This window comes from Rana temporaria, chromosome 6, assembly GCF_905171775.1.
Source record: "Rana temporaria chromosome 6, aRanTem1.1, whole genome shotgun sequence".
NCBI lineage: Eukaryota > Metazoa > Chordata > Amphibia > Anura > Ranidae > Rana > Rana temporaria.
The window spans coordinates 13,761,499-13,775,023 of NC_053494.1; the positions used below are offsets into that span (position 1 = coordinate 13,761,499).

General features: G+C 45.2%; 1 protein-coding gene across 1 annotated transcript in view; it reads right to left on the minus strand.

Moving 5' to 3' along the window:
- The window catches only part of LOC120943137 (cyclin-dependent kinase-like 4), a 46,100-nt gene that overhangs the window by 5,402 nt on the left and 27,173 nt on the right, over positions 1–13,525 (minus strand). The window contains exons 7-9 of the mRNA XM_040356268.1: positions 10,182–10,270; positions 7,330–7,386; positions 5,890–6,012 (exon numbers count right to left, since the gene is read on the minus strand). Coding sequence (XP_040212202.1) covers positions 5,890–6,012; positions 7,330–7,386; positions 10,182–10,270 — 269 coding nt within the window. The remainder of the gene's footprint in view (positions 1–5,889; positions 6,013–7,329; positions 7,387–10,181; positions 10,271–13,525) is intronic.

A 13,525-nucleotide genomic window follows, 5' to 3' on the forward strand; every position in this document is an offset into this window, starting at 1 on the left:
CACCAATGTAAGGGACATTCTTCCCACTGATCACCAATGTAAGGGACATTCTTCCCACTGATCACCAATGTAAGGGACATTCTTCCCACTGATCACCAATGTAAGGGACATTCTTCCCACTGATCACCAATGTAAGGGACATTCTTCCCACTGATCACCAATGTAAGGGAAATTCTTCTCACTGATCACCAATGTAAGGGACATTCTTCTCACTGATCACCAATGTAAGGAACATTTCTTCCCACTGATCACCAATGTAAGGGACATTCTTCCCACTGACCACCAATGTAAGGATTATTCTTCCCACTGATCACCAATGTAAGGGACATTCTTCCCACTGATCACCAATGTAAGGAACATTCTTCCCACTGATCACCAATGTAAGGGACATTCTTCCCACTGATCACCAATGTAAGGAGCATTCTTCCCACTGATCACCAATGTAAGGAACATTCTTCCCACTGATCACCAATGTAAGGAACATTCTTCCCACTGATCACCAATGTAAGGGACATTCTTCCCACTGATCACCAATGTAAGGAGCATTCTTCCCACTGATCACCAATGTAAGGAGCATTCTTCCCACTGATCACCAATGTAAGGAGCATTCTTCCCACTGATCACCGATGTAAGGGACATTCTTCCCACTGATCACCAATGTAAGGAGCATTCTTCCCACTGATCACCAATGTAAGGGACATTCTTCTCACTGATCACCAATGTAAGGGACATTCTTCTCACTGATCACCAATGTAAGGAGCATTCTTCCCACTGATCACCAATGTAAGGAACATTCTTCCCACTGATCACCAATGTAAGGACCATTCTTCTCACTGATCACCAATGTAAGGGACATTCTTCTCACTGATCACCAATGTAAGGGACATTCTTCCCACTGATCACCAATGTAAGGAACATGCTTCTCACTGATCACCAATGTAAGGGGCATTCTTCCCACTGATCACCAATGTAAGGGACATTCTTCCCACTGATCACCAATGTAAGGACATTCTTCCCACCGATCACCAATGTAAGGGACATTCTTCTCACTGATCACCAATGTAAGGAGAATTCTTCCCACTGATCACCAATGTAAGGGACATTCTTATCACTGATCACCAATGTAAGGGACATTCTTCCCACTGATCACCAATGTAAGGGACATTCTTCTCACTGATCACCAATGTAAGGGACATTCTTCCCACTGATCACCAATGTAAGGAACATGCTTCTCACTGATCACCAATGTAAGGGGCATTCTTCCCACTGATCACCAATGTAAGGGACATTCTTCCCACTGATCACCAATGTAAGGACATTCTTCCCACCGATCACCAATGTAAGGGACATTCTTCTCACTGATCACCAATGTAAGGAGAATTCTTCCCACCGATCACCAATGTAAGGGACATTCTTCTCACTGATCACCAATGTAAGGAGAATTCTTCCCACTGATCACCAATGTAAGGGACATTCTTCCCACTGATCACCAATGTAAGGAACATTCTTCCCACTGATCACCAATGTAAGGGACATTCTTATCACTGATCACCAATGTAAGGAACATTCTTCCCACTGATCACCAATGTAAGGGACATTCTTCTCACTGATCACCAATGTAAGGGACATTCTTCCCACTGATCACCAATGTAAGGGACATTCTTCCCACTGATCACCAATGTAAGGAAAATTCTTCCCACTGATCACCAATGTAAGGAACATTCTTCCCACTGATCACCAATGTAAGGGACATTCTTCTCACTGATCACCAATGTAAGGGACATTCTTCCCACTGATCACCAATGTAAGGAACATTCTTTCCACTGATCACCAATGTAAGGGACATTCTTATCACTGATCACCAATGTAAGGGACATTCTTCCCACTGATCACCAATGTAAGGGACATTCTTCTCACTGATCACCAATGTAAGGGACATTCTTCCCACTGATCACCAATGTAAGGAACATGCTTCTCACTGATCACCAATGTAAGGGGCATTCTTCCCACTGATCACCAATGTAAGGGACATTCTTCCCACTGATCACCAATGTAAGGACATTCTTCCCACCGATCACCAATGTAAGGGACATTCTTCTCACTGATCACCAATGTAAGGAGAATTCTTCCCACTGATCACCAATGTAAGGGACATTCTTCCCACTGATCACCAATGTAAGGAACATTCTTCCCACTGATCACCAATGTAAGGGACATTCTTATCACTGATCACCAATGTAAGGAACATTCTTCCCACTGATCACCAATGTAAGGGACATTCTTCTCACTGATCACCAATGTAAGGGACATTCTTCCCACTGATCACCAATGTAAGGGACATTCTTCCCACTGATCACCAATGTAAGGAAAATTCTTCCCACTGATCACCAATGTAAGGAACATTCTTCCCACTGATCACCAATGTAAGGGACATTCTTCTCACTGATCACCAATGTAAGGGACATTCTTCCCACTGATAACCAATGTAAGGAAAATTCTTCCCACTGATCACCAATGTAAGGGACATTCTTCTCACTGATCACCAATGTAAGGGACATTCTTCCCACTGATCACCAATGTAAGGAGCATTCTTCCCACTGATCACCAATGTAAGGAGCATTCTTCCCACTGATCACCAATGTAAGGGGCATTCTTCTCACTGATCACCAATGTAAGGGACATTCTTCCCACTGATCACCAATGTAAGGGACATTCTTCCCACTGATCACCAATGTAAGGGACATTCTTCCCACTGATCACCAATGTAAGGGACATTCTTCCCACTGATCACCAATGTAAGGGACATTCTTCCCACTGATCACCAATGTAAGGGACATTCTTCCCACTGATCACCAATGTAAGGGAAATTCTTCTCACTGATCACCAATGTAAGGGACATTCTTCTCACTGATCACCAATGTAAGGAACATTTCTTCCCACTGATCACCAATGTAAGGGACATTCTTCCCACTGACCACCAATGTAAGGATTATTCTTCCCACTGATCACCAATGTAAGGGACATTCTTCCCACTGATCACCAATGTAAGGAACATTCTTCCCACTGATCACCAATGTAAGGGACATTCTTCCCACTGATCACCAATGTAAGGAGCATTCTTCCCACTGATCACCAATGTAAGGAGCATTCTTCCCACTGATCACCAATGTAAGGAACATTCTTCCCACTGATCACCAATGTAAGGAACATTCTTCCCACTGATCACCAATGTAAGGGACATTCTTCCCACTGATCACCAATGTAAGGAGCATTCTTCCCACTGATCACCAATGTAAGGAGCATTCTTCCCACTGATCACCGATGTAAGGGACATTCTTCCCACTGATCACCAATGTAAGGAGCATTCTTCCCACTGATCACCAATGTAAGGAGCATTCTTCCCACTGATCACCGATGTAAGGGACATTCTTCCCACTGATCACCAATGTAAGGAGCATTCTTCCCACTGATCACCAATGTAAGGGACATTCTTCTCACTGATCACCAATGTAAGGGACATTCTTCTCACTGATCACCAATGTAAGGAACATTCTTCCCACTGATCACCAATGTAAGGGACATTCTTCCCTCTGATCACCAATGTAAGGAACATTCTTCCCACTGATCACCAATGTAAGGAACATTCTTCTCACTGATCACCAATGTAAGGAACATTCTTCTCACTGATCATCAATGTAAGGAACATTCTTCTCACTGACCACCAATGTAAGGAACATTCTTCCCACTGATCACCAATGTAAGGGACATTCTTCCCACTGATCACCAATGTAAGGGACATTCTTCCCACTGATCACCAATGTAAGGGACATTCTTCTCACTGATCACCAATGTAAGGGACATTCTTCTCACTGATCACCAATGTAAGGAACATTCTTCCCACTGATCACCAATGTAAGGGACATTCTTCCCACTGATCACCAATGTAAGGGACATTCTTCCCACTGATCACCAATGTAAGGGACATTCTTCCCACTGATCACCAATGTAAGGGACATTCTTCCCACTGATCACCAATGTAAGGGACATTCTTCTCACTGATCACCAATGTAAGGAACATTCTTCCCACTGATCACCAATGTAAGGAACATTCTTCCCACTGATCACCAATGTAAGGATTATTCTTCCCACTGATCACCAATGTAAGGGACATTCTTCCCACTGATCACCAATGTAAGGGACATTCTTCCCACTGATCACCAATGTAAGGAACATTCTTCTCACTGATCACCAATGTAAGGGACATTCTTCTCACTGATCACCAATGTAAGGGACATTCTTCCCACTGATCACCAATGTAAGGGACATTCTTCTCACTGATCACCAATGTAAGGGACATTCTTCTCACTGATCACCAATGTAAGGGGCATTCTTCCCACTGATCACCAATGTAAGGGACATTCTTCCCACTGATCACCAATGTAAGGGACATTCTTCTCACTGATCACCAATGTAAGGGACATTCTTCTCACTGATCACCAATGTAATAAGGATTATTCTTCTTACTGATCACCACACTAATGTACTGTTAGCTGTGGATGTAGTAATTATTGACAAGGTTTTTCTGAGATCTGAAAGTTATTTTAAAGGTTCTTCTGTGTTAAAAAAAAAAAGTTGAGAAAGTCTGGTCAACTGCATTTTAGTGTGCTGAGAAGCAATATCCTGATAGGAGGAGAGAAGTGACTGTATTGGTGTGCTGCTACCCTTATATTGTCCAATCACAGGTAGGGAGCAGGGAGGTGACTCAAGTCAGGCCACTGGCTGTGCTATCTCACAGGGCTGTGTAAATTTGAGGCCTCGGATGGACAAAATAATGGCCCAGATTCACAAAGGAGATACGACGGCGTATCTCTGAGTTGTCCCGTCGTATCTATGCGCCTGATTCTTAGAATCAGTTATGCATAGATTTCTATTAGATCCGACCGGCGTAAGTCTCTTACGCCGTCGGATCGTAACTGCATATTTACGCTGGCCGCTAGGGGCGTGTACACTGGTTTACGCCTAGAAATATGTAAATCAGCTAGATACGCAAATTCACGAACGTACGCCCGGCCGACGCAGTACAGATACGCCGTTTACGTTAGGCTTTTCCCGGCGTAAAGTTACCCCTGCTAAATGGTGGCGTGCATGCGGCGTACCAATGTTAAGTATGGACGTCGTTCCCGCTTCGAATTTTGAATATTTTACATCATTTGCGTAAGTCGTCCGTGAATGGGGCTGGACGTCATTTACGTTCACGTCAAAACCAATACGTCCTTGCGGCGTATTTGGAGCAATGCACACTGGGATATGTCCACGGACGGCGCATGCGCCGTTCGTGAAAAACGTCAGTCACGTCGGGTCATGGTTATTTTACATAAAACACGCCCCCCTGTTCCACATTTGAATTAGGCGGGCTTATGCCGGCCGATTTACGCTACGCCGCTGCAACTTACGGAGCAAGTGCTTTGAGAATACTTGCACTTGCCCGTCTAAGTTGCGGAGGCGTAACGTAAATCGGATACGTTACGCCCGCCTGTAGATACGCCGCTGTACGAGAATCTGGCCCTAGGTTTTTAGCAGATAAGCTCCATATGTGCATTTTACTTGTGTAATCTGTTTGCTTGGAGTTCGGCTTTAAATATCTAACGTGTTGAAACTTCTGTTCTGGGCTTTAGTCCCATGATCCCTGATCATGGTTTAGCCAGTTGATTCTTCCTGAGCTCTAATCCACAGCAAAGGATCTGACAGTTATTGCCCTGTCCAGAGCCTGACCTTACAGCTTCTAAATGTGTTAGGGATTCTCTCTCCTAAGCGGCCTCCAAAGTGAGAAAAGTAAATGTCTGACTGACTTTTTAAAATGTATTTACAAATTCTTTAGTGAGGCTTCACCTGTTGCCTCCTCCTCCCCTTCCTATTCCTCTTTTCTGGCTCCTCACGGGCGGGGTTTAGGTAAACACTCTCCAGGAGCTGCTCACAGGTCAGTCTGTCATCGGGATCCATCTGCAGGCAGCCCTAAATGAGAGGGGGTACAAATATGAGCAAACTTGTTCAGTAAGAAGCTGGAAATGTCACTACATAGTGCACAGCGTCCTTAAAGCGGGGGTTCACCCGAAAAACACATTTTTAACATTAGATTGAGGCTAATTGTGGGAAGCACAATCGGGTGTTTTTTTTTTAAATTAATGCAGTACATACCGTTTTAGAGATAGATGTTCTCCGCAGGTTCCGGGTATGGTCTTCGGGACTGGGCGTTCCTATTTGATTGACAGCCTTCCGACCGTTGCATACAGCGCGTCACGAGTTGCCAAAAGTAGCCGAACGTCGGTGCGCAGGCGCCGTATAGAGCCGCATAGACGTTCGGCTTCTTTCGGCAACTCGTGACGCGATGTATGCAACGGTCGGAAGCCTATCAATCAAATAGGAAGGCCCAGTCCCGCAGCCCATACCCGGAAGCGGCAGAGAACATCGATCTCTAAAACGGTAAGTACTGCATTGATTTAAAAAAAAAAACACCCGATTGTGCTTCCCACAATTAGCCTCAATCTAATGTTTCCAAACTGCCATTCAGGGACACCCTGCCCCCCCTCACCTTCCCCAAAAAAGATGGGGGGGGGGGGGGGCGGGGGGAAATGTAGTCTTGGGGTTGATGGGGAATTTGGCGGCGGGTTGTCAGGTGAATGTGCCGCTTGCCACCCATAGCCTGCCACCAGATGCAGTGCTGCTGTCACTCCCTCTGCATGAGCCACGTGCATTGAAGGAAAGGAGTGGAGTCGCTATCTGGAAGATCACACCAGTCCCTGCTGCTTGCCGCTGGGTGCCGGAGGAAGTGCCGAGGTGGGTGGGGACAGCAGTGCTGCACTAGGCGCAGGCCTCGCTCCCGGTCTCACTGTCTGAGAGTAAATTGTCACTGGTTGCAAGACGCCAGGCAGCCCTGGCCCTAGCAACCAGTTACGGAAATGTAGTTATTAGTTAGTAGGGGGTGACTGTGTCCTCTATTTCATTCCGGGACATTGTATTGTCCCAGAATGAAGGTGCCCGGGACCAGGGACAGACATGTCAATTGCGGGACAGTCCCGGGCAATCCGGGACACGTGGGCACACTACCCGGGACAGACATGTCAATTGCGGGACAGTCCCGGGCAACCCGGGACACGTGGGCACACTAGTCATGATGTGTCTGTAATTTAAAACTCTGTACAGGTTTGCATTAATTTTATAGTCAATGAAGATGTTGCATCTGCCTAGTATTTCCAATATATGAGACCCATTGTTACAGAATGGCTTGATTCTATCCCAGAATGCTCTTGGAATGATTGAACTCCATCCTACCTTCATGAAGGTCATGGCTGCAGGTTGGATATGAGGGAATTTCTCCTCCAAAGTCTCCTGTTGAAGTAAATCATGACATTTAAAATCAAACAAAAAAAGAAAAGAAAGGAAAAAAAAAAACCCCAATGGGTTTTGCTTTTCCTTCTGTAATTGTATGCTAAGATCAGCAATAGACACCAGTGAAATGTGAAAAAGTGGCAGTGGCCAGGAGGACACAGCAAAAAATAATGAGTGGGTAGGTGTGTAGTCATAAATGAGAAAATGAAGAATGCAAAGAAATGATTTCACATGGAGAAAATGTGAACAAGGCTTTTACCGTGAACCTAGTAAACATTTTACATTTTTAAACCTTGTGCTGAGGATCCGGGATCAAAATGTCCATACTTATACATTTTTAAGACATTTTCTGTGCTCTGCTCTCCTGGTTGTTGAATACGGAAAATTGTTATCCATACCTACCGTAATTTTCCTTTCCCGATCTATCGCCACGTCAGCACACAATGGGTTAACCCTTCACTGGTAATATCGGGGACCACCTCCAATAGCTATGATAAAAAACACTCCCCCTAGGCCCCCGATGTTCCATAACTAGATAATGACAGGCCACCAAGGAGGATATCTATTAGCCTGGATGATTTTTGTCCAGAAAATTTGATAAGGGGGGGCTGATGACGGGTAAGCCCCCCCAGCAAATAACTGTTAATATTGATTCTTCTGTGTGAGATCTAACGCAAACAACGAATGATCTAACCTGATCTAACAAAGATCTAACAAACTGTATAAAAAAAAAAGTCTAAATGTTTTATATGGGGGGGCTAACCCGGCAGAGGTGAGAGCTGTGCTAACGTGAGGATAGGCCAGGATAGAAAAATGGTATGGATAACAATATTCCATATTCCCTGCCCACCTCATGTCAGCACACAATGGGAACTAATTAGCAATAAACAGGCAGGAACACCCAACCAAAGAGCTATGCTGCTCAATAAGGGTCCGCTGCCCCGAACTTTGTAGATGCTGCTGCCTGAACGTCTAGGCCAGTGGTTCTCAGCCTTCTAGTGCCGTGACCTCTTGTTAAAATTTCCCAAGTTGTGGGGACCCCTAAAAGTAGTTGGGATGAGTGGCAATGCTGGGGAGAGTTCTGATCGGCCAACTTAGGTGCTCTTGATGAAGGTCATCTGCTGATGTGAGAACTGTAGTGGGGACTTTTAATGGCAACTCTAATCACAGGTAGTGTTACTCTCTGTGTCTCCAGCTTTGTGGTGTCTCCTCGCAGTGACACCTATGCCAAAATCTGGAGGTGGGGTCTCCTCCAGCCCCTCCCACTTCACATTCCTCACCAGTCAGCTGACCTTTAGTCTCTGCCCCCAACCCATGTCTTGAACTAAATGGGCGGCTGTGAAGAGGCTAAGTGGGCGGCCGCGGGCTCCAGGAACAGCCCAGCTGGGCGGCCGCAAAAAGGCTGGAAGAGTGGTGCTGGCTTCAGGAACATCCCAGGATTCAGTGACCCCTGGCAAATCATCATTCGACCCCCGAGGGGGTCCCGACCCCCAGGTTGAGAACCACTGGTCTAGGCTATAATGGCGTGTGAAGGTTGTACAGGAACTCCAACTTGCCGTCTTGCAGATGTCCTCCAGCGGAACTTTTGACACCCAGGTGGAAATAATTCTTGAGGTTGCTGCCTCACCTCGTTTTGGGCCTACTGGGAGGATGAAAAGGTTATTTATCTTCATGACAGGAGCAGAAGTCGTCTGGCTAAGAAGGAGAAGGCGCCTGCTCAAAATTTGGAAGGATTGCTTCCCTATTTCCATTGTCTTAGGCGTAAGACTTGCGACTGGTCAAAGAATAGCTTTCTGTTGAAGGAATATACAATAAGATTCTTTGCAGGATAGGGTCGCTAATTCCGATACTTTCCTTGCAGAGAGTATGGCGATCAGGAACACCAATTTTAAGGTCAAGAACCATAGCCAACATGAGTCTGGTGACAGAAAAGGAGGCTGCCTGAGTGAATTGAGAACTAGGCCGAGATCCCAGGATGGTATCAGAGATCTCTTTGGTGGTTTAATGCGCATTGCTGCCTGCAGGAAATGTTTTACCAGAGGGCATAGCTCCCAACTGTCCCTGATTTCGAGGGACTGTCCCTGATTTGGAGCAATGTCCCTCTGTCCCTCATTCCTCCTCATGTGTCCCTCATTTTGGTCTGATCTATATAGTTGTATATAAAATGCACTTTTTATCTATCAAAAAGTGTTCCCAGTGTTAAACCTTTCATCTGATCTCTAAATTGCTGCATTTGTAAATGCCAAAAGCCAATATAAAGGAAAAGTAGTGGTAAAAAAAGCACTTGTGGGTTTAACCAATCTTGTTTTTTGTACAATTCTCCTTTAAGGGGGCGTGGCAAGGGGTGTGTCCTATGCCTGCTTACTTTTGCTGATAGGTGTCCCTCATTCACATCTCCAAAAGTTGGGAGGTATGCCAGAGGGTCCTCAGCCCATTTTCATCCAGTCAGGGATGACAAGGCAGAGATTTTACATGGAAGGTGGTCTATGAAAGAGAATACTGGGGGTCTAGGGGGGAGTGGTCTTTTATCTTAGCTTGTGGAGGTTGTTCTAGATATTACCAATAGAGGGCTAAACCACAAGCACTCATCATCCCCTGTCCAATGACACCCCTTCTACTGTATATCACTTTAACTGGACAGAGTAAAGACAGACAGAATAGAATTAGATCCAGGTCGACCCCAGAATCAAGAAAGTTAAAGCCTTAATATCAAGGTAAACTAGGATCAGAGGAGCACCCAGAGAAGGTTAATAAAGGTTTGATGCTTAGTTTTCTTATGAGCCTCAGTTACATACCACATCGTCTGGATCAGGTTCCGGGATGCTGGCACCATGGAAGTACTCATTACTGTGGAAGATGTACTGGTGTCTGGGAATGAGCTTTCCTGTGGGGTAAATCCCAAAAAATGCATCAACAATTTTAACTAATTCATCAAAGCTTTTTGGCTAGAACCAAGAACTATTAGCATGTATTAAAGTTGAAGTATATTTTATGCATATAATACCTTCCCTTGTTTCCTCGTACAATTAAAAATGTTCAACCAATCATCCTGCTGTATAAAGAACTCTACACATACAGGGGCTGCCTGAAAAAAATTAACAAGGTGTGGGATATATGGTTAAATTCTGATACCACTGTGACTCAGGGCCGTCTTAATAGCATCATGGGCCCCTGGGCAAAGTAATTCTCTGGGGCCCCTACAATGGAGACGGAGCAGCTGGGCTCACCATAACACCATCCACAATGCTACTTCCGCAGGTGGGCTCTCAGTGCTGCCGACTCAGCAGCTCCCACTCCAGCTTCTACCCCGCAGCCTTCGAGTCCCGAGGATTCAAGCTGCATGGGGTGGGGTCTGAGCATCACTGGCACTTCGGCCCTGCCCCTCCCTGCTGGCTGTGAAATAATAGGTATTGTTCTGCACAGCACGGGGCACCGCTGCCAGCCTGCCTACCCTGTGTATCCATCACTCTCAGTGCCATCATGGGGCCCCCAATTTCGGGGCAGCGTGGGCTCAAGGACCAGCTACTTTGGGGAAAGTGCAGGGGCCCCCATGCAGCTGGGGCCCCTGGGCAGTGCCCAGGTGTGCCCTCTAATTAAGACAGCCCTGCTGTGACTCAACAGCAAGACCCTGACACTAATCTACCTTAACCAGTCCTATAAAGGTGGAAGTAAGAGTTCACATATCCTACAGATATGGCAATGTGGTTACACAGTAAGATCCTCTAAATAAAGTGCACTGTGCAAATAGTAAATCAACATAGTTGTATAGTCCACTTGATTAAAATATTAATCCATTTATATATGTTGATGGAAAGGAATCCAGGAGTGTAGGACTAAAGGAGTCACCGATGTGTGTGCATCCACCACCCAGGGGAGAAGATTAAATATGCATACCAGAAGGTAGCATCAATCAGGCATATGATATCAAAGCTCTGGATTGCGAGTGGTGCAATTCCTCCTCCTCAGCTGAGCCACTTCAGGCAACCTTGACCCGGCATGTAGGAATATGGATCAGGATGGTAATATCCAAGATGGTAAAAACCTGCTTCCACCACAAAACAGTTTAAATCTATAAACTCAAATCTTATTGGCCATATGGCATGAATGTCGATTGGGACATTAATGCTTTTATTAATACCGCTTGATTTTAATTTTTGTCATAATATATTGGTATTTTAAGTTTATAAAGGAGTTACATAATATAATCAAATGTTTAATTTCATTTGTTTCATTTTATTTTATATTCCATTGGTTTAATCTGTATAGTCATTGACTTGGTCGGATTATAATCTGGTTTGTGTTCCAAGGATTTGCCTATGTGGAGTGGTGTCCAGTGTGAGTCTTGGAATGCGTTTTATAAATCTGGCTTATTTCCAGCCGAATATCTGTCATCCGGATGGCTCCTTTGACACTTAATGGAGCCACGCAGATGTATCAGCTAATGATTATATTGAGATTTTATCCACAGGGATCCTAATGCCATTTAGCCTCAGAAGGAGGTGAGGAATGCCACCTGGAAGTGATACGGAGGTGGCTGTGTAACTGAGCGACGTTTGGAGCTTAGTGATATCCAAGCCTCACTGTGGTCTAGCACCTACCATCATAGGTGGTCACATTGAGGCTTGTAGCACACACCTTATACTATGTTGAATATGGCTGTGTAATTAAGTGACGCTTGGAGGTTCAGCACCTATGATTGTTGGTGGTCACATTGAGGCTTGGCTCTATCCAGGCCTTGCTACGGTTCAGCACCTATGATTGTTGGTGGTCACATTGAGGCTTGGCTCTATCCAGGCCTCGCTGTGGTTCAGCACCTATGATTGTTGGTGGTCACATTGAGGCTTGGCTCTAGCCAAGCCCTGCTGTGGTTCAGCACCTATGATTGTTGGTGGTCACATTGAGGCTTGGCTCTATCCGTAACTCGCTGTGGTTCAGCACCTATTATTGTTGGTGGTCACATTGAGGCTTGGCTCTATCCAGGCCTTGCTACGGTTCAGCACCTATCATTGTTGGTTGTCATATTGAGGCTTGGCACTATCCAGGCCTCGCTGTGGTTAAGCACCTATCATCATTTGTGGTCACATTGAGGCTTGGAACACACGCTGGACACCATGTTGAATATTGCTGTATACAGGTTTATTTAATCACCATTGATTATTGAGTGTATAATATTGCTCAGTGCATGAATGTGGACTTATACCCCAGTTGAAATCTTTGTAGATGAAACACGTCCAGTTTGATGAGTCCTTTCCATGCCATTGCACCTTTTTGATTTGTATGCTTTTGTGGACACAGAGGAGATTTTTTACTTGATGCAATACATCTTGGAATTTAAAACAATCTAAAGCCTTTTAATCTAAATAAACCCATAACCTTACGTTATGTGGAGGCTTTTTATTGTTTTTTTATGGATGCTGTTAACCATAAACCTACCAAATTGTTTTGTGGTGGAAGGAGGTTTTTACCATCTTGGACATTACCATCCTGATCCATATTCCTACATGCCTGAAATGGCTCAGCTGAGGAGAAGGAATTACACCACTCGCTATCCAGAGCTTTGATATCATATGCCTGATTAATGCTACCTTATGGTAAGTATAATTAAAGTGGTTGTAAACCCCACTAAGGCACTTTCACCTACAGGTAAGCCTAGATTAAGGCTTACCTGTAGGTGTTTGCAATATCTCCTAAACCTACATGGTTTAGAAGATATATGCAGAAAGGAAGGCGCCGTAGACAACGGCGCAGGCGCACTGACCGTGCAGGGCTTGTGGCCTGTAGATGCCGGGAATAATGCCGGAATCCCGCGAATGCGGTGGGATCTGCCGGTCCCGCGCGCATGCGTGGGAGTGACGTCATCGCCGCTCCGGCCAATCACAGCGCCAGAGTGGCGATAACAGGTAGAAAGCTCAGAGGGGACATGGCGGCGGCGGTGGATGGGACCGAGGAGGACTTTGGGGGCTTCGTTCTCAGGTATGTGACATAATGTGCATACTAGCTCATTATGCCTTTCTCTTGCAGGGGCTTTTTAAAAAAAAAAAAATTGTGAGGGTTTACTTCCTCTTTAATCTTCTCCCCTAGGTGGGGAATGCACACACACCGGTGTGCATCCTTCCATCAACATATATAAATAGAATAA